This window comes from Theropithecus gelada, chromosome 6 (genome assembly GCF_003255815.1).
Source record: "Theropithecus gelada isolate Dixy chromosome 6, Tgel_1.0, whole genome shotgun sequence".
Taxonomy (NCBI): Eukaryota; Metazoa; Chordata; class Mammalia; order Primates; family Cercopithecidae; genus Theropithecus; species Theropithecus gelada.
The window spans coordinates 76,734,446-76,761,680 of NC_037673.1; the positions used below are offsets into that span (position 1 = coordinate 76,734,446).

General features: G+C 39.9%; 1 protein-coding gene across 3 annotated transcripts; it reads left to right on the forward strand.

Annotated features, from left to right (window-relative positions):
* The first annotated feature begins 538 nt into the window (after positions 1 to 538).
* Positions 539 to 11,715, forward strand: ZCCHC9 (zinc finger CCHC-type containing 9). Of its 3 annotated transcripts, none has more exons than XM_025387430.1 (6): positions 539 to 654; positions 3,647 to 4,044; positions 7,119 to 7,269; positions 7,495 to 7,587; positions 9,790 to 9,858; positions 11,124 to 11,715. In XM_025387430.1, exons 2-6 carry the CDS (start codon positions 3,664 to 3,666, stop codon positions 11,240 to 11,242), a joined length of 813 nt encoding a protein of 270 aa, XP_025243215.1. In that variant the 5' UTR covers positions 539 to 654; positions 3,647 to 3,663; the 3' UTR covers positions 11,243 to 11,715. The 3 variants fall into 3 exon arrangements, with proteins under 3 accessions (XP_025243215.1, XP_025243214.1, XP_025243213.1); XM_025387429.1 differs by having other exon boundaries at positions 539 to 626; XM_025387428.1 differs by having other exon boundaries at positions 586 to 1,016.
* Positions 11,716 to 27,235: the final 15,520 nt, after the last annotated feature.

Sequence of the window (27,235 nt, forward strand, 5' to 3'; positions counted from 1 at the left end):
ATTTTTTCACTAGGCACAGCTGGTGGTGGTATGCATTTGGAAACACGCTAAAGAAAATGAGCCGTTTAGGATTCTAGGGTTTTCCTCTTAAAAAGAGAATTTGTTTGGCTACCAAGTGTTAACATTTTAATGCTCAACGAGCACTGAAGAAGGGACATGAGGCACTGCCTCTCACCCAAGACAGCCCCAAAATGTCCTTTTCAGACTTTTATCACAGTGACCCACTCCCACCGCGCCTTTACCTTGCCTCTGCCTGGAATGTCCTTAACTCCCTCCTTGCCGCCAATTTCACCAGATTTTTGTTTTCTTATCCAGTCTCACGGAAGCCTCTCCAGCATCTCCCACCCTACCGATCCTCCCGTCTATCTCGCCTACTACACTGTGAGTTCAGACAGCACGGATTGAACGCTTCATCTTTTTGTGTCGGCGCCCTGCGCATCGCCATCCTATCACTAACCGCGCCGCAAACTCAGCTCAATTTTAACGCCCACGAGCCGCTCCTAAAGACCGCCTGTGGTGCCGGAAGTGACGCGCTCTCGGGCACTATGTGCTTCCGGTCTCCAATGCCGCAGGAGGGCGGTCTCTCCTGGCTCGCTAACTCGACTGCTCTGGGGGATTCGTGCGAGGTAAGAAGCTGCGCCGCAGCGCAGTGAGGTGAGGTTCTCAGCCATGAAAACTGCAGGGTGTTGTTCGTTCCCGCTGGCCTGGCGGAACTTGTATGGGAAGCTTGGAGGACAGAAGGCCTAGCCGCTGGATCCCTGAGCTGGCTGAGCGCGGGCTGCTCGGGCTATGTAGGGGTGTCGGCCTCAGCTGTTGGGTTCTGGCTGCTGAGGGCTGCGCGTCCAGCCGCTCTGGAATCCTCATGCGGGTGGGCAGCCCGGCTCTCTTACTTCATGCTCTTGATAACCCAGAGCCTCCCCCTTCCCACTTACGCGGGGGAAGGATAATCCACTTCGTTTTGAACAGCTTCGGTCCCCACTGGGACAGTCGCATAAACTTCAGCGAAGAGTGCGCTCGTGAAGTGGCATGGAGCCTCTTACACCAATTCATTGGGTCCACCCTTCAGCTTCTGTGGAAGGGATCTTTCTCTTACCAGATGCTGAGACTTGGGGGATTGCGAGGGATGCTGGTCTTAAAAGGTGATGGCTTAGGTCGGGCGCGGTAGCTCACGCCTGTAATCCCAACACTTTGGGAGGTCGAGGCGGGCGGATCTCCTGAGGTCAGGAGTTCGAGACCACCCTGGGCAACATGGTGAAACCCCTTCTCTACTAAAATACAAAAAATTAGCTGGGCGTGGTGGCACACGCCTGTAATCCCAGCTATTCCGGAGGCTGAGGCAAGACAATCGCTTGAGCCCTAGAGGCAGAGGTTGCAGTGAGCCGAGATGGCCCACTGCACTCCAGGTTGGGCTACAGAGTGAGACTCCGTCTCAACAGCGACAACAACAACAACAACAAAGGTGGTGGCTTAATACAGCCATGCTTCCCTTAACAACTGGTGTAGTTCTGAGAAATGGTTGGGCCGTTTCGTGGTTGGGTGAATATCATAGTGTACTTATACAACAAACCTACACACCTGGGCCATGTGGGATAACCTGTTACTCCTAGACTGCAGACCTGTACAGTATGACTACTGAATACTGCGGGCAGTTCTAAAAGCATGGTAAGTGTGTATCTAAACATAGAAAAGATACTGTAAAAATATGGTATGAAAGAAAGCGTGGTACACCTGAATAGGGCACTTAACGCATGGAGCTTGCAGGGCTGTCGGTACCTATGAGTGAGTCAGTGAGTGGTGTGTGAGTGTGAAGGCCTAGGATATTATTTAGGGTATTACACTACTGTAGACTTTATAAATGCTGTATGCTTAGTCTAAGTTTATTTAAAAATGTTTAGAGTAATAACCTTAGCTTACTGTGCTTTAACTTTATAAACTTTTAAATTAGTTTTAACTTCTTGACCCTTTTTTTTTTTTTTTGAGACGGAGTCTATTCTCTCTGTCTCTCTTTTTTGAGACAGAGTTTTGCTCTTGTCACGCAGGCTGGAGTGCAGTGGCGCAATCTCGGCTCACTGCAACCTCCGCCTCCCAGGTTCCAGCGATTCTCCTGCCTCAGCTACAGGCGCGCGCCACCACACCCAGCTAATTTTTGTATTTTTAGTAGAGATGGGGTTACACCATGTGTGCCAGGATGGTCTCGATCTCCTGGCCTCGTGATCCGCCCTTCTTGGCCTCCCAAAGTGCTGGGATTACAGGCGTGAGCCACTGCACCCAGCCCACTCTTTTGTAATAACACTTAGCTTAAAACGCTAATATGTTGTATAGCTATACAAAAATGTTTTCTTTGTTCCCTTACAGTATTCTATCGCTTTTTCCTGTTAAAATTTTTTTTGTTATTATAAACTGAGACACACACATTATGCCTACACCGGGTCAGGATCATCAGTATCACTCTTTTCTTCCTCCACATCTTATCCTACTGAAAGTAACATGAATGGAGCTGTCTATTCCTATGATAACTGCCTTTTTCTGGAATACTTATAATTATCTAGTATTATGTCAGTACATCATTTTAAGCGCTATGCTTGTATATGACTGGCAGCCCAGTAGGTTTGTTTACACCAGCATTACCACAGACATGAGTAATGTGTTAGACTGCAAGTTATGAGGGCTACAAAGTCAATAGGAATTTTTCAGCTGCATTATAATCATCTGAGACCAGTATCATATGTGCAGTCGCTATTGACCTAAATGTTATGTACTATGTGACTGTAGCTGATGAATCTTTGATTATGGCTGAATGTTCTCATTCATTGCAGGAAAAAAAATATCCTCCAAATTACTAGGATGTGAGTGACCAAAACTTTGTTCCGTTTTATGTTGGAGCCAAATAATTAGGATAAATTACTTCTTTAAAGTATGTATGTGCTCTAAAATGAAAAGTATTTCTGAACATTAAAGCATAGATATTAAGAGTATAAAAACAAGATACAGATTTTGGTGTGAAATGTATCTTATGATTCAAATCATAATTTAAATAGAATCGAAGATGATGTGAAATCACTGGGCTGGAAGTCGCTTATACCTTGATTAGTAAGAGAGGAAGCCTGGGATCATCCTGTGATAGTAAACACTTTTTAATGTTTTACTTATAACTCTGTCAGGAAATTTCAACAAACCTCATATTAAAGGACATGATTTCTGTATACTTAGTAATTTGCTATGCAAACTGTTGCATTGAAATGGCAGACTAAGCAAGACGATTGGGAGAAAGTAGCTGTGGGACTTGAGGAAAATAAACAGGAAAACTGCAGAATGTGGAAGGAATAATTGCATTCATTGTATTACTATCTGATTTATATTTTATGAAACAATTTGATTTCTTAATTTTTCAATTTTAAGCACAACTTTTTTAACTGGTGTGGCAGCTTTTCTGGTAAGTGGTAGATTTATATTAGAAGCATGTCTATGCAGCATATTACAGCATTAAATATGTATATAGATATCTAACTGAAGTAAAAAGTGTTTTAGTAATTAAAAGTTTAACGTACGGGCATATGTGAGATATAGTGATATAGCATGTCTCTTTAGTTTTGCTGTTTTTGTTGTTGATGACTAACCACCCATGCTTGTCTTAAAAATTGATAAGGTACCTCTGATGAAATTATGACCAGGTGGGCCCGAGTTAGTACCACATGTAACAAGAGACCCTTGCCTGCAACATCATGGGAGGACATGAAGAAGGGATCCTTTGAGGGAACAAGCCAAAACCTACCAAAGCATAAACAACTTGAAGCCAATAGGCTATCCCTCAAAAATGATGCATCCCAAGCAAAACATAAAAAGAAAAAGAAAAAGGAGTACTTAAATGAAGATGTGAATGGATTCATGGAATACCTAAGACAGAATTCACAGATGGTTCACAATGGGCAAATTGTAGCAACAGACAGTGAGGAAGTAAGGGAAGAAATTGCAGTTGCTTTAAAGAAAGACAGTCGACGGGAAGGAAGAAGATTAAAAAGACAAGCGGCAAAGAAAAATGCAATGGTGAGAGCATCGCTTCTACCATGTTATTTACTTTATTTAGCTGGAAACTATTCTTATACTCACATACATATATATCTTAGCAGGGTCTGGTTACCATTATGTCCCAGATTCATAGAGCGTCATTTTAAGGACTAGTACTTTTTTAGCACATATATGCTAGGCACATGATGTACTGGTTAATTATCACAACAACACAGCAAAGGTGATGGCATTATTCCCATATTATGGATGGCAAACACTGAAGTGCAGACAGATTAAATAACTTGTGAAAGCCACTTAGCTAGTAGCAGAGGTGAAATTCAAACCCAGCCTGACTTCAAAACCTATGTTATAGACCAGATGTGGTAGCCCATGCCCGTGATCCCAGCACTGTGGGAGGCTGAGGCAGGAGGATCACTTGAGCCCAGGAGTTAAAGACCAGCCAGGGCAACATAGGGAGACCCCATCTCTACCAAAAAAAAAAAAAAAAAAATTAGCCAGGTGTGGTGGTATACACCTGTGATCCCAGCTACTACTGCCAGCTGAAGCAGGAGGATTGAGCCTGGGAGGTCAAGGCTACAGTGAACCATGTGCTCAACCGCTGCATTTCAGTCTGGGTGACAAAACGAGAGTTTGTCTTCCAAAAAACCCAAAACCTATCCTCAACTTCCAATAGCCCCTTTTTCAAATTAGCATTGAGAAAATGCCAAAATTATGAAGAAGATAAAGTACAACAGATTAAATGTGTGTGGGTCCCTATTACTTGGAAAGGATATTCTTTATCTATGAAATACTGAAGCACAGGAAAGAGGTACATAGGAGTCACACTAGTTAGAGCAGAGTAATAGCAGAATTAAGTCCTTGACACTCCCTAGTCATTGCTTCCTCCCTCCCCCATATTACATTCAGAGGAATGCTGGGGGCAGCAGGTTTCTTTCTGTAATGCCTAGCCCTAGATTTTAAAGTATGTCAGGCAAAGGGGATGAAATACTCACTATAATTATTTCCCTTCTCTAAGTGAGTTTCCCAAGTCTCCTAGCACGCCACTTCATAAGAATGAAGACTTGTTGCTAGTTATACTTTTATTTTTTATTAGTATTACTATGTGTAGAGCACTGTTTGCACCAATGCAGGCTTGAAATGTTAACAGCCTCTATAAATGTGTTTTTTGGCTGTTTGCAAGATTAGTCTATGCATTGTTCTATTTAAAGATAATTATTTAGAGATAATACTGATGAAACATTCCTTATGGATAAATTTGGATAGGAAGGATAACATTTCTATTGGTATCAGGATAGAGTTTTGTCTAAGTTAACTATTTTTAAATATTTTAAGTCAGTTTAGTTGACATAGGTAGTATGGTGAATTGCATACCATTTGAAAACATTTACTGTTATGATCTCTTAAGCATTATGTTTGTAATTAAGTGGGGAAGGATATTGTTTTTTAAAAAGGGGAGTGCTATATAAATAGTATATGGCTTGTTGTGACCTGTTGTTAATTTACTTCCTTGCTATTTTTTTTAATACCTTATACTAAGCATCAGTCCTTAAATGCTAATAAACTGATTATGCTATTGAAATTTACAATCAGCGCTTCACAATCCCATCTACATTGAACTTAAGGACCATTCAAAAATGTTGTAGTAAGTGATGATTAGGTTTTAAAGGAGAAGGCTGTGAACTAAGGCAGTAGTCTCAGCTTAATAGAGACCACTTTGACTTCACCAAGAAGCCAAGACTTCCTATGGTGGTGATGCAGGTTTTAGCAGTAGCTTTTCCTGCATTTGTATAATAAATGCAGCTTCTTTTTTTTTGGACCAGCTCATTCTAAATGTACAAGTTACTGAAGAATTTAAAGGGACTCATTCTTTTTCAGTATTTTATTAAGTAGGAAAAAAAGGACAGAGTTGCAAAATAAATGTTTTATTTTACCGGTTGAATTTGCTTTTTAAAAAAACCTGTGCTTATTTTGAAAAACATAATTAAATGAATATTTATTATCCAAGAAATATATATATCTTTTTCCAGCTTAAATAAAATAGTTTAAATATCTGCCATCTTTGATTATGGTTGATGTTCTCATTTATTGCAGCAAAAAAATTCTTCAAATTTCTGTAAATAACTATTACTCAGTTTTATGTTGGAGCCAAATAATTCATCTCAGAGTAAATTATTCCTTTAAAATGTATTGTGCATATATTCTAAAAATGAAACCTATTTCTGAATATTAAAGAATGTGTATGGCCAGGCGTGGTGGCTCACACCTGTAATATGAGCACTTTTGGGAGGCTGAGGCAGGTGGATCACCAGGTCAGGAGATTGAGACCATCCTGGCCAACATGGTGAAACCCTGTCTCTACTAAGAATACTAGAATTATCTGGGCGTGGTGGCTCGTGCTTGTAATCCCAGCTACTAGGGAGGCTGAGGCAGGAGAATAATTTGAACCCAGGAGGCGGAGGTTGCAGTGAGCCGAGATCACGCCACTGCACTCCAGCCTGCTGACAGCGAGATTCCATCTTAAAAAAAAAAAAAAAGTGTATTTAGGGTACAAAAACAAGGATATACTTTTTGCTATGAAATATATCTTATGGTTTGAATCGTAACTTGAATGGAAACATTTGACCCAAATTCATTCAATTATGTGAACTTAAAAAAAAATATTAATTTTTTAAAAATTTTGAGTACATAATTATACACAAATACAAATTTTGAGTGATAATTTTTATAGCCACTGCCCATTTCCTATAGAAAACGCCATTTTTCTACTGCAGACATTCCAGTTATAAAATGAATAGTCCATATTTGCTCAATTCATTTAAGCAATTGCCTTCTACAAAGCCACATATATAACATTGTTCCTGAGATTGATAGATTTATCGATTGAGGTTTTCAGAAGCAATGAAACCCTCTGATGGAAAGGACATCTCATTGTTTAGGAATGTATGAAACCTTTTTTCTACAAATAAAATATTGAGATTTCAGAAAAAGAGCTAAATAAGATGAGAAATGTTTTAAATATGTTTTTGATAACAAGAATTAATAAAGTCACTGGTATAGTTTTGCAGTATCCAACCCACATTTTGTTTTCCCAGGTGTGTTTCCATTGTAGAAAACCCGGTCATGGAATTGCAGATTGCCCTGCCGCCCTTGAAAATCAAGACATGGGCACTGGGATATGTTACAGGTGTGGGTCCACAGAGCACGAAATAACCAAGTGTAAGGCTAAAGTAGACCCAGCTCTTGGTATGTGTTTCTTTCAGTGTTTTGCTTTGTTCATGGGGAAAGCCAATAAATAGCACCCTGGGTATATTTTTAACACAATTTGTTAAGAGTGTGCCACTTAGTATTTGGAAATCATATGAGATTAAATGTTAAGTTATGTAAAAATATTTTTTATTCAGTGTTAATGTGAATTTTATGACTTGCCATATGTATTGTCAACTGAATAGGAACTGTTGATTTTTACAGGCGAATTTCCTTTTGCAAAATGTTTTGTTTGTGGAGAAATGGGGCACTTGTCTAGATCTTGTCCGGATAATCCCAAAGGCCTCTATGCTGATGGTAAGTACTGTTACCCTCATATAGCAGAAATGGTGAGTTATCGTGCAGTTGTGATTTACACTCAATCAGTTCTTGAATAAATTCTTGAATAAATTGCAAAACCTTGAGAATTACATTATTTTTATCAAGTGCTATTATATGTACTGGGCTTTTTGTGCAGTTTGACTTCATATGTTAATAAAACAAATCAGAAAAAACTAAGGTGTGTATTTCCAACTGTGCTTGCTTCATCATTTGTGAGACTATTATACATTTCTACTTTTAGACATAACAGAAGCAGAGGGATTATATATATCTCAAGCTAATATGAGGTTTTTAAAATCGTATTATATATTCAGCCTCAGCCAGCATACCATTTTGGTGGAAGGGTGGGTACACATGATTCAATACTGTAGTAATGTTTGCTTCTGAATTTTTTTTCTTAGTTATTTGTCTGGCATGGGATTATGTAGCTTTTTTCTCTTTAACTTGGGTAATTAAGGTTCACACAGTAAAGTCTATGCAGTCTAAAGCTTTAAGGAGGAGGCTGTTATCTGTTGATGTGATGGCTGGTGCCATCAGGCTCTAGACATTTCTTGTGTCGTGTCCTGGGTGTCCCCCTGGAGAAGTCCAGTGAAAAGCGTAGCTTTTGGAGTTGGTCAGACTTGGGTTATAGTGCCAGCACTGCCACTCACTAGCTCAGGGGCTTTGGCCGACTTAGCAAACTTGATCTCAGTTTCCTCAGCTATAGAATGGAGCTGATAAAACTATATTTTATTGATTCTAAGATGCACAGTTTTTCAATTTTAATCTCTTGGAAATCAGAATGTATCTTACCATTGGTGGGTCCCACATAATTGACAGCTGTTTTTCTTTGAGAGGTGTGTGCAATAATGATACATCTTATAATCAACGGTGTCTTAGAGTTGATGAATTATGGTATTTGCCTAAAGAGTTTTTAAAAAGATTAAAGTGTATTATTCAAGTGCTTCTTTTTCACTATGGCATATAAAGAGGCCAGGGCCTGAAAAATGCTCAGGTGCATTTCAGTTTTGAGCTTATAAAAATGGGTAGTTAACATGACGAGGTGCATTTCAGTTTTGAGCTTATAAAAATGGGTAGTTAACATGACGAGTGAGCAAAAATGGCTTTCACTGGTCTACCAAAGTGACTAGATGTAAAAAAAAAAAAAAAAAGAATTAATGCAGCAAGGAGAGTAGATCCCATAGATGTGAAAATATGGCCAGATTAGCCTGTGTGTACTTTGATTTTATAACTTGTAATCTTTTGTTTACAATAAGGGGCTTTCTGTGACTTGTTTTAATTTAGAACACTTTGGTAGCAATAGACACATTGGATACATTTTTGTATGGTACATTTGATGTATATAGAATTAGTACTTTGTTTTTAAGAGGTAAAGCATTATGCTGGGGGAAAAGTAGGGTGGGTTTCCAAATTTGCATTTTTTATATTGAAAATAAAGTCAAGATTTGGGGAAAAAAGAAAATTCAGCCAGATTTGTATCTTTGTATCTGATTAGGTCATTTTTCTAAGTCACTTAACATTTCGAGCATGATCAAGATAATGCTTGACCATTAAGCAACAGTGTTTGATCATTAAGTGAAAGACTTATTTTAGAAAGCACGTGTGTTGTGATTCACAATTCTGAAATGTTTAAAGTAGGCAGATGGGCATTTTTAAAGGGTTAGGGTGCCTGGCCAATGGAAGGCACTGAAACAAAAATTAACTTTATTTCTTTTGTAAATGCTTACCCCCATCTGATCTGTACAGTAGAATAGTAGTTTCTAATCTGTTTTGGGGCCATTGACGGAGAATCTGACATGCTATTCAGGAAAGAGCATCTGCTTACAACTTTTATTTACAGGTCCAAGGGTTCACAGACTCTTGACTGTCTAAGCATTAAGATGCAGGCTTCTGTGCAATAGCTCTTGAACAAGTGCCTTCCATCATAACTCATTTCTCTTTCCTACTTCTCAAGGCCAGGTGCAAGAAGCAGTGGGTGGGTACAATTTACTGCCCTGTGAGGTTAAAAGGAATGGAGAATGAATTCGTAATAGGAATAGTGGCACCTCCCTATGTTCCTGGTCTAGCTACCTTTACAACTGACAAGGTTGTGAGGATCCAGTAAGATGTGAAAGTGCTTTGAGATGTTAAAAATCCCATGTTATGAGATGGTATTCAGTGGCTTTGCTCTTTCAATAGGTGGCGGCTGCAAACTTTGTGGCTCTGTGGAACATTTAAAGAAAGATTGCCCTGAAAGTCAGAATTCAGGTGAGATCTCTGGGCCTCTACTTAGAAGGGGTGAGATTAATATTTCTCTGCGTTTTATTCTGCACTTATTATGAATAACTCATTGGGATGCTAATGATTTTAAGACCTGTTTTCCTACTGTAGCAATCACTTAATCTCTGTCAGCAACAGACACACATCGTACTGAGTAACTGAATAGGTGGGGAAAAAAGTGGCCAGTAAGCCTTAGGGGACCCTGACTTTATAAGACATCTTATTCATAAGCATTTATATTTGCTAACTAATGAATTTAATATAATAGAGTCAATTCTGTTACTTAAGAAAAATATGAATTCACTAAGAGATAATAAAAAATATGAAATAACTTTCCATAGTCTTAATATTGAGTGTCCTCATGTATGCTTTGCTTTGTATGTACCTAAAAGATTCAGAGTTGATTGCAGAAACTACCAAAAATATTAAAAATGTGTTATCCACACAGAATCTGGCTATTTTCTTCCTGATGAAATACCAGCCTTATTCATCAAAAACTTCAGAGATGTTCACTATACCTATGGCAGACTTTTGAGGAAGTGGAGATCATTATTACATTAGTTTGCCTGGACTAGAATGATGATAATCCTGTGTGAAGGCAGGCAAGAAGACAGTAGGATAGCCCAGCAGTGCTTCTTATGGAAAGAGCACATTTCTTTTTATTTCACATAGTCACAACACTACACAAATAAGTCTGCTCATTCTTACTTCCTATCCCTAACATTTAAATTTGAAAACCAAGAGTTCTTGTTTACAAGCTTGTCTAGAAGATAGTCTTTAGTACATTGTAGGCAGTGAGATTGAAATGATGAAGTGGAATTTGAATTCTCCCTCCTGGGAGGATTGCCACTTCCCAAATGACAAGACTGACAAGCAGATGTTGTATAATTTCACAGGTAGAATCTTATGCATTTAAAACTGATGCTTCATAAGCCTTGCTGTTTACAGACTCTTGGAATTCATTGACTCTGTAATGATGAACTCTGGGAAAGAATGAAAGAGCTTTCTCATCAATTCGTGCATTGCAAAGTAGTTGCTACATTTCCCTAATTGGGATGAGAAATTGCCTGTGGTACTCTGAAATCAAGGGTTATAATCAATTACAGAATTGCTCACTTTCCTTTAGTGATGGAGTCTTCCCTCCTTGTGATTATTCATGTCAAAATGAGTTCCTTTCCAAAACCAGTAACAATTTGAGTGGATGCATTTGATTACTGTTTTTCTCATATTCTGATTTTTCTATTCCTTTACAGAGCGAATGGTCACAGTTGGTCGCTGGGCAAAGGGAATGAGTGCAGACTATGAAGAAATTTTGGATGCACCTAAACCACAAAAACCCAAAACAAAAATACCTAAAGTTGTTAATTTTTGATAACAACTAGCACTATCATTAGTTACCACCTCATCGTTACTTTCTAAACCAGGCCCACTTAACGAGTTAGAGTTGAGCTCCCTTGTAGCCAGGACTATACTGTAGATATCACTATGATCTGGGTGTGGTTGAAAACAATTTTGTTTATTCTGTCCATCAAATTATACTTCTACTGCTGTTTGGAGAAAATTGAAGAAAAGAATAAGATGATTAAATGGATTATCTAAAAGAACATATTTTAAGAGACAGAACTTAGACATAACCAAGTAGTTGTATACCTGATTGTAACAATCATCTTTTATAAAAGCAAAATTATGCATAAATGTAAAACACTCCTAAACAAAGGGTACAAATGAATTTTTGGTTATATCATTTTCTTGGCTCAAAGTATCAATTTATTATTATAATAGAAATTTATAAGTTGCTAGAAAGTCTCTGTTTTTAAAATATGGAATAAAAATGCATTTTCTATTGCTTGTTTTTCTGAATACTTGATTCTTGATTGAAATAGCCATTGTTCGTTAATATCCATGTAACAATCCCTTTGGAAACAAGATTTTTTATGAATCCTAGATGAGAATAAACAGGGATTTGGTTTTTGTTTTAGTTTTGACATAAAGGATTACAAGTTACTAAAGTTAAAATTGAAATACGTCAATTTAACAGCAGGTCTTTTTTGCCCTTGATTTTCAAGAGAAATTCTAGCCAAAAATCAGTTTTCGTTACTTAACCAGAATGACGGCACATAACAGATTGTATAATAAACTTAATAGCATTTTGTTCACATGTTTTAGATGAGTCAGAGTGAGAGGGAAATATCACCATAATAGAGTTAGAACACTAATCAGAGACCCATTAGCTTCTTTGTTTGATTTGATGAATTCATGCATACTTAATACATATATTTCACAAGGCTTAACACTGCCATTGTACTGTATAATGGAATGACTCTAGTGGTTTTGTGTTTCATTTCAAATTTTACCTGATTGAATCCATTTGTAACTAAAGGAAACAGCTGTGATTAGTTACTGATGCCTCAAAAGCAAAATATTTACCAAATAAGAAAAGAAACACTTTTCTCTGTTTTCATATCTGCACAACTCTACAGTTCTAGTCTTAATAGGAGCTGTTCTTTTATTTCAGTGTGAGAGGAAAACATGATGACAGAATACTGCTCAGCATCCCAGAGCTTAAGGAAATGAGTGCCATTTAGAAGGAATTGCACAAGCCATGCAGCTGGAAAAGGACAGTAATGCTGCCTTAGTCATCTCGTCTGAACACACCCAGATTTATTTCACCTGTCCCATCAGGAGCAGAAGGCTTTGTAGAGTCTGCAGCCTGTCAGCTGAAAGTTAGGTCTAATGCTTTTTGTAGTCTTCAGTGCAAAGATGTTGGTATCCATTTTGTCTTTCTTGGATTACTTTGTGTGTGTATAATTTTTTTTTTTTTTTTTTTTGAGATGGAGTCTCGCTCGTCACCTAGGCTAGAGTGCAGTGGTGCGATCTTGGCTCACTGCAACCTCTGCCTCCTGGGTTCAAGCGATTCTCCTGCCTCAGCCTACTGAGTAGCTGGGATTACAGGCATGCACCACCACGCTGGGCTAATTTTTAGTACATATGGGGTTTCACCATGTTGGCCAGGCTGGTCTGAAACTCTTGACCTCATGATCTGCTTGCCTCGGCCTCCCAAAGTGCTGGGATTACAGGCATGAGCCACTGTGCCCAGCCTACTTTGCTTATATTTTAATGATCTATAAATAGTAGGCAGTGAAGTCATTAGAAATAAATTGCAGGTACTGAATGTAGCATTAAACACGTGTACAGACCCTGAAAGGAATGCACCAGAGGTAGATATTCTGAGAGATGCTGAGTGTTTCTTAAAAGGAACTATAGACATTGGTTATTTTCTTAGCTAAAAATGCCTAAAGAGGAAGGCAAACAATGTATTCATTCATCTTGTATGTTTCCCAAGCACTACTATGTTCCTGTTACTCTTATGTACTTGAAATTGTGGCAGTCAACAAGACAGACAAGGCCACATGCATTATAATGGGGCTGAATAATGGACAGGAGACTTAGGAAAAATACCAGCAAGAAATGTTCGATTACAATCCTAAAATATTTTTTGAATCCCCTAAGACTTTAAAAAAATTTTTAGATGGGGTCTTACCCTGTCACCCAGGCTGGAGTGCAGTGATGCAATCATAGCTCACTGAAGCCTCAAACACCTGGGCTCCAGCGATCCTCCCATCTCAGCCTCCTGAGTTGCTGGGATTACAATAGGCATGAGCCACTACACCCAGCTGAATCCCTTAGTCTTTAGCACTCTTTCAGTCTTTTGTAAATTTCATCTCTTCTTACAAACTTATCTTTCACTTTTACATAAATGACTCCTAAATCTCCAGCTAGCCCTAAAATCCCAGGTTTCAGTCCTGTCTTTCCACCTGCCTGCTGGATGTTCCTACTGGGATGCTCCACTGATACCTCAAATTCAATATGGCTTTAAACAGTCTCACTTAACCCTGGGGGAAAAAAAAAATGAGTTTACCTTTTTGTCTCTTTTTTCACTACAATTACATTCCAAGCCATGAGGCCTGAATCTCAAGTTGCTCTTTCCTTGACATTTCCTCCAGTCCCCATAGAGACACCCCCTTATTTCCTCCAGGCATCTGCTATGACCAGCTTGAGTCTTTCTATGACCATCCTTATAGGAAGGAGCAGCTCCTTCCTTCCTCATCCCAATACCTAACACTATAGCTTTATTTGTTCCCTCTCTACCAGATTATAGGTTACATAAGGGCAGGAATTTTGATTCTTGTTCATTGCTATATCCCTAGAAATGCTTAGAATGTGGCAAGCATTTGCATTTGTTGAATGAGTTAATTCAATGACTAAGTGATATAAAAGAAATCAACAGAGAGATGATGCAAGTGACTGGGTAGCTACCTTAGACTGGATAATCAAGGGAAGGCCTCTGTGGACCTTTTAAAGCTGAAATCTGAATGACACAAAGGAACCAGTCATGAGTTAGCCAAAACCCCTAAAGAGAGAATGAGTTTGCCATATTTGAGGGACAGAAAGGAGTGTAGCTGAAGCCTAGAGAAGGGCTGCATCAGGGCTATTCTGACCACCCTATTTAAAATAGAATCTGTATCTCATCCTAACACTGGCACTCCTGATTCCCCTTACTTTGCTTTATGTTTTTCTGTGTCCCTTATCACCTTCTACCATATTAACTTATTTATTATATGTGTCATTTATGTCCCATCTGTCTGCTAGAAAATAATCTCCATGGGGGGGGGGATTCTTGTCTGTTCACTGACATACCCCAAATGCCTAAAAAGCACTTAGCACATAGTAGACCCATAATATGTATTTAACAATACATTTGATGAGGTCAGAGAGGAGGTGGGGGCAAGATCACATTGGAAAATTTAGGAAGCCATTGGAAAGTTTTGGTTTTCTTCCCCTAACAGCTTTATTGAGATATAATTCACATAGGATAAAATTCACACTTCTAAAGTATACAACTGACTTAATCTAGTCAGAGTTATACAACCATCACCATTAATTCCAGGACATTTTATCACCCCATCGACACCCAATACCCATAAGCAGTCGCTCCCTAGCCCTTCCTTCCCCCAGCTACTGGCATCTACTGATTTACTTTCTGTCTCTGTAGAGTTGCCTGTTCTGGACACTTTATGTAAATGGAATCATACAATATGTGGCTGTGATTGACTTCCTTTAGTTAACATGATGTTTTCAAGATTCATCCATAATAATCCATTGTCTAGATGTTCCACATTTTATTCATCAGTTGACGGGCATTTGAGTGTTTTCCACTTTTTGGTGGTTATTAACAATGCTACTGTAAACATTTGTGTATAATCTTGTGAGGACATGTTTTCATTTCTCTTGAATATATACCTAGGAGAATATATCTAGACTATTTTTCAAAGTGACTATACCATTCGATAATCCAACCAGCAATGTATGAGGGTTTCAATTCTCCACATCCTTGGCAACATTTGATTTTGTTTCTCCTTTTTATTTTCGTCATCCCAGTGAGTGTAAAGTGGAGTCTCATTGTGGTTTTGATTTGCATCCCCTAATGATTAATGATGTAGAACACCTTTTCATGTGCTTATTGGCCATTTGTTATGTGATCTCTGCAGAAATGTCCATTCAAATACTTTTCCTGTATTTTTTAATTGGGTTGTTATTTATTGCAGAGTTGAAAGGGCTTTATTTATTCTGTATACAAATTCCTTATCAGGTTTATGATTTGCAAATGTTTTCTCTCATTCTGTGGTTTGTCATTTTACTTTCTTGATGGTGTCCTTTGAGGCAAAAAATTTTTAATTTTGATGGAGTTCATCTTATCTGATTTTTCTTTTCATCCTTGTGTTTTTGGTGTTATCTTTGATGTCACATCTAGGAAACCACTGCCTAACCCAAGTGTATCAGTCCATTCCCACACTGCTATAAAGAACTACCCGAGGCTGGGTAATTTATAAAGAAAAGAGGGTTAGGCCAGGTGCAGTGGCTCACGCCTATAATCCCAGCACTTTGGGAGGCTAAGGTGGGCGGATAACCTGATGTCAGGAGTTCAAGACCAGCCTCGCCAACATGGTGAAACCCCAACTCTACTAAAAATACAAAAATTAGCCAGGCACAGTGGTGGGCACATGTAATCCCAGCTACTTAGGAGGCTGAGGCAGGAGAATCACTGGAACCCAGGAAGCAGAGGCTGCAGTGAGCCAAGATCGTGCCACTGCACACCACCCTGGGCAAGAAAGCGAGACTCCATCTCAAAAAAACCAAAAGAGGTTTAATTGACTCACAGTTCCACAGGCTGTACAGGAAACATGGCTGAGAGGCCTCAGGAAACTTACAATCATGGCAGAAGGTGAATGGGAAGCAGGCATAATCTTTACATGGTGGAGCAGGAGAGACAGAGCGAAGGGGGAGGTGCTATATACTTTCAAACAACCAGATTTTATGAGAACTCTGTCATGAGAACAACAAGGGGGAAGTCTGCCCCGACGATTCAATCACCTCCCATCAGGCCCTTCCTTCAACACTAGGAAGCACAATTTGACATGAGAGAGGTGGGGACATAGAGGCAAACCATATCACCAAGGTCTGGTTTTCTTCTGAGTTTTATATTTTTAGTTCTTATACTTAGGTTCACTTTTTTTAAATTTTTTTTGAGACAGAGTCTGTAGCCCAGGCTGGAGTGCAGTGGCGCAACCTTGGCTCACTGCAACCTCCATCTCCCAGGTTCAAGCCATTCTCTCACCACCTCAGCCTCCCAAGTAGCTGGGACTACAGGCATGCTGCACCACACCTGGCTAACTTTTGTATTTTTAGTAGAGACAGGGTTTCACCGTGTTGGCCAGGCTAGTCTAGAACTCCTGACCTCAGGTGATCTGCCCCCCTCAGCCTCCCAAAGTGCTGGGATTACAGGTGTGAACCACTATGCCTGGCCCATAATTCAATTTTAATTACTTTTTTGTATATGACTGGAGGTAGGGAATCCAACATCATGTTTTGCAAGTGGATATCCAATTTTCTCAGCACTGTTTGCTGAAAATTTTAGAGTATTCTTTCTCCATTAAATTGTTTTGGTTTCCTTTTTGAAATCAATTGACCACAAATATAATAGTGTATTTTTGGACTCTCAGTTCTATTCCAATGATCCTTATGTATATCCTTATGCCAGTACCACACTGTTTTGATTACTATAGCTTTGTACTAAGTTTTGAAATCAGAAAGTGTAAGTCCTCAAACTTTTCAAGTTTTTTTTCTCTTCTCTATTTTCCCTTACATTTCCATATGAATCTCACAGTGAGTGTTAGTTCATCAATTTCTGCAGAAAAGCCAGCTGCAATTTTGATAGGGATTGTGTTGAGTCTGTAGATGAATTTGGGGAATATGGCCATCTTAACAACATTAAGTTTCCTGATCCATGAACATAGGGGTCATGATTCTCCTTATTTTCCTTTCTTTACCTAACTTCTTGTTTGCCTCAACTGGTGTCAATGCATAAGGCAGCTATGATGTTAAACAATTGCTGCTGACTGTTTTCTACAACACTGTGGAGATGGGGCTGTTTGCACTAAATAAGTGCTAAATCAAAGACAAGCTTTAGAAAGAGGCTTTTCCAGAGAGCTGCCAAGCAGGAAAAACAGTGATCGTTTTCTGGGGATGTTTTTTGGGGGAGAGCTCCAATTTCCCCACTCCCACCCCCACCCCACCCAGTGGCTACTGGGCTGCTATTTTTCACAGCAACTGTAATTACGAGGTTGCTGATTTTCAAAACTACTTCGGACTTGCTAGAGAAGAAAGTGGGAATAGGGCAAGTTGAAATGCTACAAAACTCATGTTTTTACTGAGATTCAGCCGCTTTTCTTGAATAAACAATCCTTGTATTGTTGTAAGCCTTTGGTTCACTTCCAGAGTTCTGAAAAAGCTTATTTTGATAATTTTTGCTAATGTTTTTGTTACTATTATGAAAGAGGTTCCTAGTTCACTATTCTGGACGTGCTTCTCCCTGTTGGAAAGCTGTTGTTGTTTCTCAAATAACAACTGTATCATGATATAATTCACATATCATATAATTGACTATTTAAAGTGTATAATTCAATGGTTTTAGTATATTCACAGAGCTAAGCAACCATAACCACAATCAATTTTAGAGCATCTTCCTCACTTTCAAAAGAAACCCATACCAAGCTGGGCACAGTGACTCATGCCTGTAATCCCAGCACTTTGGGAGGCTGAGGCGGGCGGATTATCTGAGGTCAGGAGTTCAAGACCAGCCTGATCAACATGGAGAAATCCCATCTCTACTAAAAATACAAAATTAGCTGGGCATGGTGGCACATGCCTGTAGTCCCAGCTACTCAGGAGGCTGAGACAGGAGAATCACTTGAACCTGGGAGGTGGAGGTTGCGGTGAGCTGTGAGGGCGCCATTGCACTCCAGCCTGGGCAAAGAGAGCAAAACTCTCTCTCGAAAAAAAAAAAAAAAAAAAAGGAAGAAACCCATACCTATTAGCAGTCATTCATCCTTTCTATCCCCAGTGCTCACAAACACCCCGCCCACCCTACCTTAAGCAACCATGAACCTACTTTCTTTATTTAAAGATTTTCCTACTCTCCTCATTGGAAAGTTTTAAGCTAGGAAGTGACATGCTGGTGACAAGCCTTTAAAAAAAATATATTCTGGCTGCTATATGGAGAATAAATTGTAGGAGTACAAGAGTAAACACAGAGAAATTAGGAAGCTATTGTAGTGAGAAATGATAGTGTCTTAGACTAGGGCGGTGAATGCGACTATATATAGAGAGAAATGGACATAAATTTTGTTTCAGGCAGGAAGGTGAACCTCCAATTTGTCTTACCACTGAAAATATACCCCCAAAACGTGGAATACACTTATTTTTCAATCTCCTTAAAAGCATAACTGAGTTTATAAGAGTGTACAGAACCTACAGAGGCCAAATATTAAGTGAATGCAGGCGCTTCAGAAGACAATCCAGTGCTGAAGCTGAGGGTGTCTGCTGAATCCTAAAAACTTTGAGCTTCCTGGGGACAGAAAATAAAGTCAAGGGCCTACGTACCATGGGCGGTATGGCTGAAGACCTTTGCATAAAGCAGAGACCAAAGAGCTATACTATCCTCAGTGTAAGAGTGAACAAGAAATAAGCTTGCCCTAAAGAAGACAGGAAGAAAACTTATTGCCTGTCTCCACTTCGGCATTGGGTGGCAGGGGAAAAAATTGTCCACTATCACCTGAGTTTTCAGTCTTAATTCATACTGCTTGTATGGTCAAATTGACCTCAACTTGAGATCTTCATTAAAAAATCTGCCGGCAACTGGCAGAATCATCACAATCCTTTCTGGCAGCCCTCGACCACAACCTAGGTCTCAAAGAATTCACACAAAATTCAAGGGACCAGACTTCATAATAAAATCACAAAAACACAAGAAAATATGATATCATAAATAAGAACCAGCAGCAGCAACGAATAGTGAAATCAGTCCTGCAAACATTTCAGGTTTGGGAATTATTAGACAAAATATAAACAAGTATGCTTTGTGTTTTGTTTTGTTTGGGCCACTATAACCAAATACTACAAACTAAACCAGATGGCTTATAAACAACAGAAATTTTTATTTCTTACAGTTCTGGAGACTAAAATGTCCAAGATCAAGGTGCCAACAGATTCAGTGTCTGTGAAGGCCAGCTCTCTGGTTCGATAGATAGTGCCTTCTTGGCCGGGCAAGGTGGCTCACGTCTGTAATCCTAGCACTTTGGGAGGCCCAGTTGGGTGGATTGCTTGAACCCAACAGCTCAAGACCCGCCTGGGCAACATGGCAAAACCCTGTCTCTACAAAAAATACAAAATTTAGCTGAACTTGGTGGCTTGTGCCTGTAGTCCCAGCTATTTGGGAAGCTGGGGAGAAAAGATTCCTTGAGCCTGGTAGGTCAAGGCTGCAGTAAGCTGAGACGGCACCACTGTACTCCAGTCTGGATGACAGACACAGAGCAAGACCTTGTCTCAAAAAAAAAAAAAAAAAAAAAGATAGTGCCTTCTTGCTGTGTCCTCACATGGTAGAAGGGACAAACTCCTTTGGGCCTCTTTTGTAAGGGCACCAATCTCATTGACAAGGGCTCAGCCCTCATGACCAAATCACCTCTCAAATGCTGTATTTTAATAGTATCACTTTGGGGTTTAGGATTTCAACACATGAATTTGGGGAAGATATAACATTCAGACCATAGCCATTCATATATTTAAAGAAATTTTAAAAGTGGAAAACTTGGGCAAGGAACAGGAGATTGTTTTAAAAAAAAACAACAAAAAACCAAAAATCTACCAGACTTAAAAAGTAACCAATAGAAACTTCTAGAATTGAAATATATAATTGAAATTGAAATTTTAATTTTAGGTCAAAAAAATGATAAAGTGGTCCAGGTGCAGTGGCTCACGCCTGTAATCCTAGCACTTTGGTGGGGCTGAGGTGGGTGGATTGCCTAAGCTCAGGAGTTCAAGACCAGCTTGGGCAACATGGTGAAACCCTGTCCCTACTAAAATGCAAAATATTAGCTGGGCATGGTGGTGTATGCCTGTAGTCCCAGCTACCTGGGAGGCTGAGGCACAAGAATTGCTTGAACCTGGGAGGCAAATGTTGCGCTGTGTGGAGAATGTGCCAACGCACTCCAGCCTGGGCAACAAAGCAAGACTCTGTCTCAAAAAAAAAAAAAAAAAAAAAGGTGAACAGAACACTGAACACTGAACTGGAAGATAAATCTAAAGAAATTCAAATATACCACAGAGAGATGCTGAGATCGATATATGTGAAAAGAGGTTAACAGACATTGAGGACAGAATGAGAAGGCCTCACAAATTTATAATAGAATGGGAAAGAGGCAATATTTTTTTTAAATGGCCAAGAATTTCTCAAAATCATTGAGGCTTTTCTTTTTCCTTTCAGGAAACTCAATATATCCTGAGAAGGTTAAATAAGAAGAAATACACAATTAGGCATTACAGTGTATTGCGGAACCATAAAATAAGCAGATTATTTTAAAGCATTCTGAGAGAAAATATATTACCTACAAAGAAGAACAATATTCTCTGTCACAGTAACAGTGAAAGCCAGGAAACACTGTATAATATCTTTAATATGTTTAGAGATAATAATTTTCCACTTAGAATTGTATGCTCACTGAACTATACTTAAAGATGAAAGACAATGCCAGGTGGGTGCTATAGCCTATAGTCCCAGCTACTCAGGAGGCTGAGGCGGGAGAATTGCTTGAAACCAGAAGGCAAAAATTGCAGTGAGCCAAGATGGCACCATTGCACTCCAGCCTGGGCAACAAGAGGGAAACTGTCTCAAAAAAAAAAAAAAAAAAAAAAAAAGATATATGTTAGATAATAAGAATTAAACAGAAAAAGGGAATTTGGGGTGGGGGGTTGATTTTAAATAAGGGGTTTAGGAAAGGCCTCTTTTATAAGATAGGCTTTGAGGATAGACCAAAAGGAGGTGAGGGAGTAAGCCTTGATGTATTAGTCCATTCTCCCAGTACTGCTATGAAGAAATACCTGAGAGAGTAATTTGTAAAGGAAAGAGGTTTAATTACTCACAGTTCTGCATAGCTGAGGAGGCCGCAGGAAACTTAAAATCATGGTGGAAGGAAAAGGAGAAGCAGGCATCTTCTTCACAGGGTGGCAGGATGGAGTGGGTAGCAGCAGGTGAAATGCCAGATGCTTATAAAACGATCAGATCTCGTGAGACTCACTCACTTTCATGAGAACAGCACAGGAGAATCCGCCCCATGATTCAATTACCTCCTCCACCTGGTCCTGCCTTTGACACGTGGGGATTATAGGGCTTACAATTCAAGGTGAGATTTGGGTGGGGACACAGCCAAAGCGTATCATCTTGGGTATCCTCAGGTGAGGGAATAGATAAATGCAATTATACTGAGGAAGGAGCATGCCTGGTATAGCAAAAAGAAAAACAAAAAACAAAAAACACCAAAAAAACAAAACAGCAAAGAGACCAATATGGTTGGAAAAGAATGAAGGAAAATCTAGTAAAAGATTGTATAGTCAACAAAGCTCAGATCCTGTAGGCTCTATCAGTTTCTGCTAAGTAACAATCACAGAATCTCAAAAGCATACAAGAATAACCATTTATTTAGTTCATGTCTGTGGGTCAGAGATCTAGGCTGGGCGTGCCTACACAGCCCTGCAAAACCTAGTTGGGCTTGTCCACATCCATCTGCAGTTCAGTTTGGGTTGGGCTGAACTAAGCTGGGCTCAGATGAAGCAGCTCTGTTCCACGTGTCTCTCTTCCCTTTCCTGGGACCATCAGACTAATCTTGGCATGTTTTTCTCATGACAGTGGCAGAGATGCAAGAAGGAAAGTCCGTTGCAAAAATACCTTTAAAGCTTTTGGTTGCATGTCTGCTAACATTCCATTGATGTGTCACGTGGTCAAGTGACAAGAAGTAAGAAAGTATACTCCATTCATGAATGAAAGGTGACAGAATGAATAGTTCTGAATAGTCACCTAATGTACCACACAGACCCTTATAGACGATTATGAGACTGTGGCTCTTACTCTGTGATATGCAAAATTGTTAATGGGTTTTGAGGAGAAATGTGACATGATCAGGTACTGGGTTGAAAGTAGAATGAAGAGAGGAGCAAAAAAGGGAAATGGGAAGATAGGTTTTATATATATATACATATATATATATTTTTTTTTTTGAGACAGAGTCTCGCTCTGTTGGCCAGGCTGGGGTGCAATGGCACTATCTCAGCTCACTGCAACCTCCGTCTCCTGGGAGGTTGGGCTCAAGCAATTCTTCTGGCTCAGCCTCCCAAGCAGCTGGGATTACAGGTATGTGCCACCAAGCCCAGCTAATTTTTGTTTTTTAGTAGAGACGAGGTTTCACCATGTTGGCCAGCCTGGTCTTGAGCTCTTGACCTCAGGTAATCCACCCACCTTGGCCCCCTAAAGTGCTGGGATTACATGCGTGAGCCACTGTGCCAGGCAGGGAAGATAGGTTGTAAACCAGATGAGAGAAGATAGTGTTTTGGATTAGGGCTTTAGTGGTAAAGTTGATAAGAAGTAGTAAGGTTCTGGTTGTACTTTTGACAAAGAGCCAATAGAGTTTGCTGAAGGCAAGTGAATCTGTGGAGGAAAAGGTGGCAGAATTGGGTGGTCTGTTTTGGAAATATTGACTTCGAGATGATTATTGTTCTAATGGAAATATCAAATAAGTACTTAAATATACAAGTATGAAGTTCAGGAGAAATTAAGCCTGGAGATATAGATGTGGGAATTCCTGGTAAATAGATGGCTTTTAAAACCCAGATACTGGTTTAGACCCACTGAGGAACAGACATAGAGGAGAAGAGGCCAAGGCCAGAGCCCTAGGGCAACCTAATTTTGAGAGGTCTGATGGAAGAGGAAGAACCACAAGAAAAGGCTTTAAAAATGGAATTAGTGACGTAGGAGGGATTCTAAGAGTGTGACGTCATGGAAGTCAAGAAGAGAAAATGTTGCAAAAAGAAGCAAGGAGTCAACTTCACTGAAGGGTGCTCAGAGACTAAGTAAGTCAAGAACAGGGCCATTAGATTTGGCAATAGAAAAGACATAGTTGATCCTGATAACAGAAATATTGTGGAGTAGTGCAGATGGGAGTATAGTCAGGAAAATAAAATAAAGGTGTGACGACCACCTCTATAGACCACTGGAATAGAGATGGGGTGGGATTTAGGAAATGCATCCAGAAAACATATCATTTTATTTTGTTATAAGAGATACCAGTGGTTGTGGAAATTAATCCGATGGAGGTAAAGAAACTCCTGAAGCAGAGAGAAAAGAGAACTGATGGAGGGGAGTCCTGGAGAAGGTGAGAGAAATTGTTCTCTGCTAGGGGTAGAGCTATTTCATCCATTATAATAGGAGGTGAAAGGTGCGTGGATGGGAAAAGGCAAAGAGGTGAAAGGTGCATGGATGGGAATAGGAGAAGACTCCTGCCTGATGGTTTATATTTTCTCGATGAATACTTTTTGAAGTTCACAACCTGAGTCAGGGTAAGAGACATGAGAAGCTTGAGGGAAGAGGACTCAGTGTGAAATAGCAAACATCCGGGGAAATGGAGTAGAATTACCAGCGTCCTAAGCACCCTTTTAAAATCTGTGGTCATGAACTTAAAGTGAGACCAGTACACAATTTCCACCTGCTCTGTGCAGGAATGAAGTATTATGAATAGTTAATTTAGCCACAGTTGGGGTTTTTGTCAGAGAAGCTGAATGGAAGGACAGAGGTGCAGTGTCTTCCAGGGATTATAACGATGGGCCACAGAATCTAAGCCGGACAAGGAAACAAGGAGGGTATGTAGAGCAGGAATGAATTGTGTCCAGTGATAAAAATACTTTTTTTCTAATCTATTTTCAATATCCCCAAAATATCACTAAATTGGATGTGAAAGGTGGTATCAGGTATGCAATTTTTATAGGGTGCTTCATCTTTGCAGGTGTAAAATGAGAAAGGCATTTTTAATATCAGATTTCTCTGACTTTTGAATCTGGAGATGGTTTACTGTCAATAACTGTGAAGGGTTTGAGAGTCTTGCTTTTTCTTTTTAGAGACAGTGTTTCACAGTGTCTCACTCTGTCTCCCAGGCTGGAGTGTAGTGGCATGATCATGGCTCACTGCAGCCATGACTCCGGGGCTCAAGCAATCCTCCCACCTCAGCCTCCCAAGTGGCTGGGACTACACGCATGCACCACCATGCCTGGTTGACTTTTTCATTTTTCATAGAGATGGAGTCTTGTTATGTTGCCCAGGCCGGTCTTGAACTGGGCTCAAGTGATCCTTGTGCCTCAGCCTCCAAAAGTGCTGGGATTATAGGCATGAGCCACTGTACACCTGGCCCTGAGATTCTTTTTTTTTGAGATGGAGTCTCACCCTGTTGCCAGGCTGGAGTGCATTGGTGCGATCTCAGCTCATTGCAACCTCCACCTCCTGGGTTCAAGCATTCTTCTGCCTCAGCCTCCTGAGTAGCTGGGATTACAGGCGTGTGCCACCACGTCTGGCTAATTTTGTATTTTTAGTAGAGATGGGGTTTCTCCATGTTGGTCAGGCTGGTCTCAAGCTCCCCACCTCAGGTGATCTGCCCGCCTCGCCCTCCCAAAGTGCTGGGATTACATGCGTGAGCCACTGCGCCTGGCCGAGAGTCTTAAGACTCTCAGTTAATCTCTTATTGTTTTGTGGATGTTGACAAAAGACACAAGACTTTTGGTTCAGAGATGAAGGACTGTATTACTCATGACACAGCAAGCAGCGTAAGTATTAGCATATCTGTGTTGCTTTCCTTTCCCTCCAAGTCCCACAGAGGTGACAAGATGGGCATAGTGAATGCTGCAGACACATTGGGCTTGTGTCACAGCTGAGGAACCAAAGGCCCATAACTTTTTGAGCAAGTAGCAAGCACTGTAGCAGGCAGCAAACAAGCCAGGCCTCCTCTGCCCAGAGAGTGAGCAGTTACACTGAAGTCAATGCTGTGGTCACCTTGACCTACTTAGTTGTCGATGGGACTAGCTACAGAAATTGCTCAGAATTGGGAGACAGATGAGTCCCGTGGCCTGGCACACTCAGCAAGAATGTGCAAGACCACCCAGGGCTCATGGGGAGCTGCCTGTCCCCATACTTTTAATACTTTGGAAAGGGGAAATAAATTATGAACAAACTTAATAGTTCTTATTTTAATAATTTACTCTAAACCACAAGACTTATTCCTTTATATGTATTTTTCAACATATATTTTCTTTTTTTAACTTAATCCCAAATATGATAGTATCAACATATATTTTCAAGACTATCCTTATAACTATGCCAGTAAAAATGTCCAAGCTTATTTCTGAAATGTTTAATAAGAAATATAAACAAAACCACATGATTATATATATGTGTGTGTGCATGTGTGTGTTTGTGTGTGTGTATACATACACACATATATACTGGTTTATTTCCATTATTTGTTAAAATTGATCATTTCCTAAAGATGTTTGAGTACAGGGTAAACTATATTCTGATCCATTTTCCCATTTTTTTCACTGGATTTTTTTCCTAAAACAAACATAATAGAGAAACTGAATGCAGATTAGTAACTAGATTGCATTGAAACTAGGAAGAATAGGAATGAGCTTCCTTTTTCTTTTGTTGAGACAAAGTCTCGCTCTGTTGCCCAGGCTGGAGTGCAGTGGCACAATCTCTGCAAACTACAAACTTTGCCTCCCAGGTTCAAGCAATTCTCCTGCCTCAGCTTCCTGAGTAGCTGGGATTACAGGTGGGCACCACCACATCCAGCGAATTTTTGTATTTTCAGTAGAGACGGGGTTTCACCATGTTGGTCAGGCTGGTCTCAAACTCCTGACCTCAGGTGATCTACCCGCCTCGGCCTCCCGAAGTGCTGGGATTACAGGCATGAGCCACCGCAGCCGGCTGAGTTTCCTTTCTTAATCAAAAAGCTTTCCGTCCTGTTAGAAGCACTTGAAAACCCTTACCATCAAAAAACAGCATGAAATTTTGAGTATCCCTTAAGGATTCTTTGACACTCCAAAGGAAAAAAAATCTGTGACTACATTTTTTTAGGTTTCCTCTGTCCTGAGTCTCCAGGGGGCTGACTGCTGATGAACTAACTTAGCTGCTTACCCTTAGAGCAAACGCGTTTGCTTAAAGCCTGGACATCAAAGAGAGTAGGGGAAGATGATCTTTAATTCAGCTGTCTTTAATTTTCTCTCGCTCTGTTGAAGTCTCACCAGGTTCTTTTCTTTCCTACACTGTGCCAGAAACACTCCCTGCTTAGGGACTTTGCGCTGGTTAGTCCTTCGGTAGGAAGCATGCTGCGTCCAGAGATCCTCAGCTCACTCCCTCTCTGCCTGCAGGCTTTTACTTAAATGTCCCTCAAGGAAGCCTACGTAGACCACCCTACTTAAAATATCAACCACCCCCCCAACCCTTCCCCGGCACTCTTCATCTTTACCCTGCTTAATTTTTCCTTATAACGTATCTTCTAATATTCTATATTAATTTTATTTATGATGTGAACAGAGTATGCTTCTGTTTCTTGCTGAACCCGCAGTGCCTAAGATGTGTCTAGCACAAAGTAAGTTCTCAGTAAATATCTGAATGAATGAAAGAGTGAGCATATTCCTAATAAAAAAGAAAATGCAAACTTAAGAGCTGTTACTAAATTTTACAACTGGAACACCTTAGTTAATTTCGTCATTGTTTCAGACAATAGATTTCAAACTTTTGGAAATGCCCTAAGGAGAGCCTAAATGCATTGCTATCTTATCTTCTTGCCATGCTCATTTAGCATCTCTAAAGTCCAGTGGTCCTGAAAATGAGCTCTTCAATTCAGGATATGCCAAATGATCCAAGAAAGAGCCA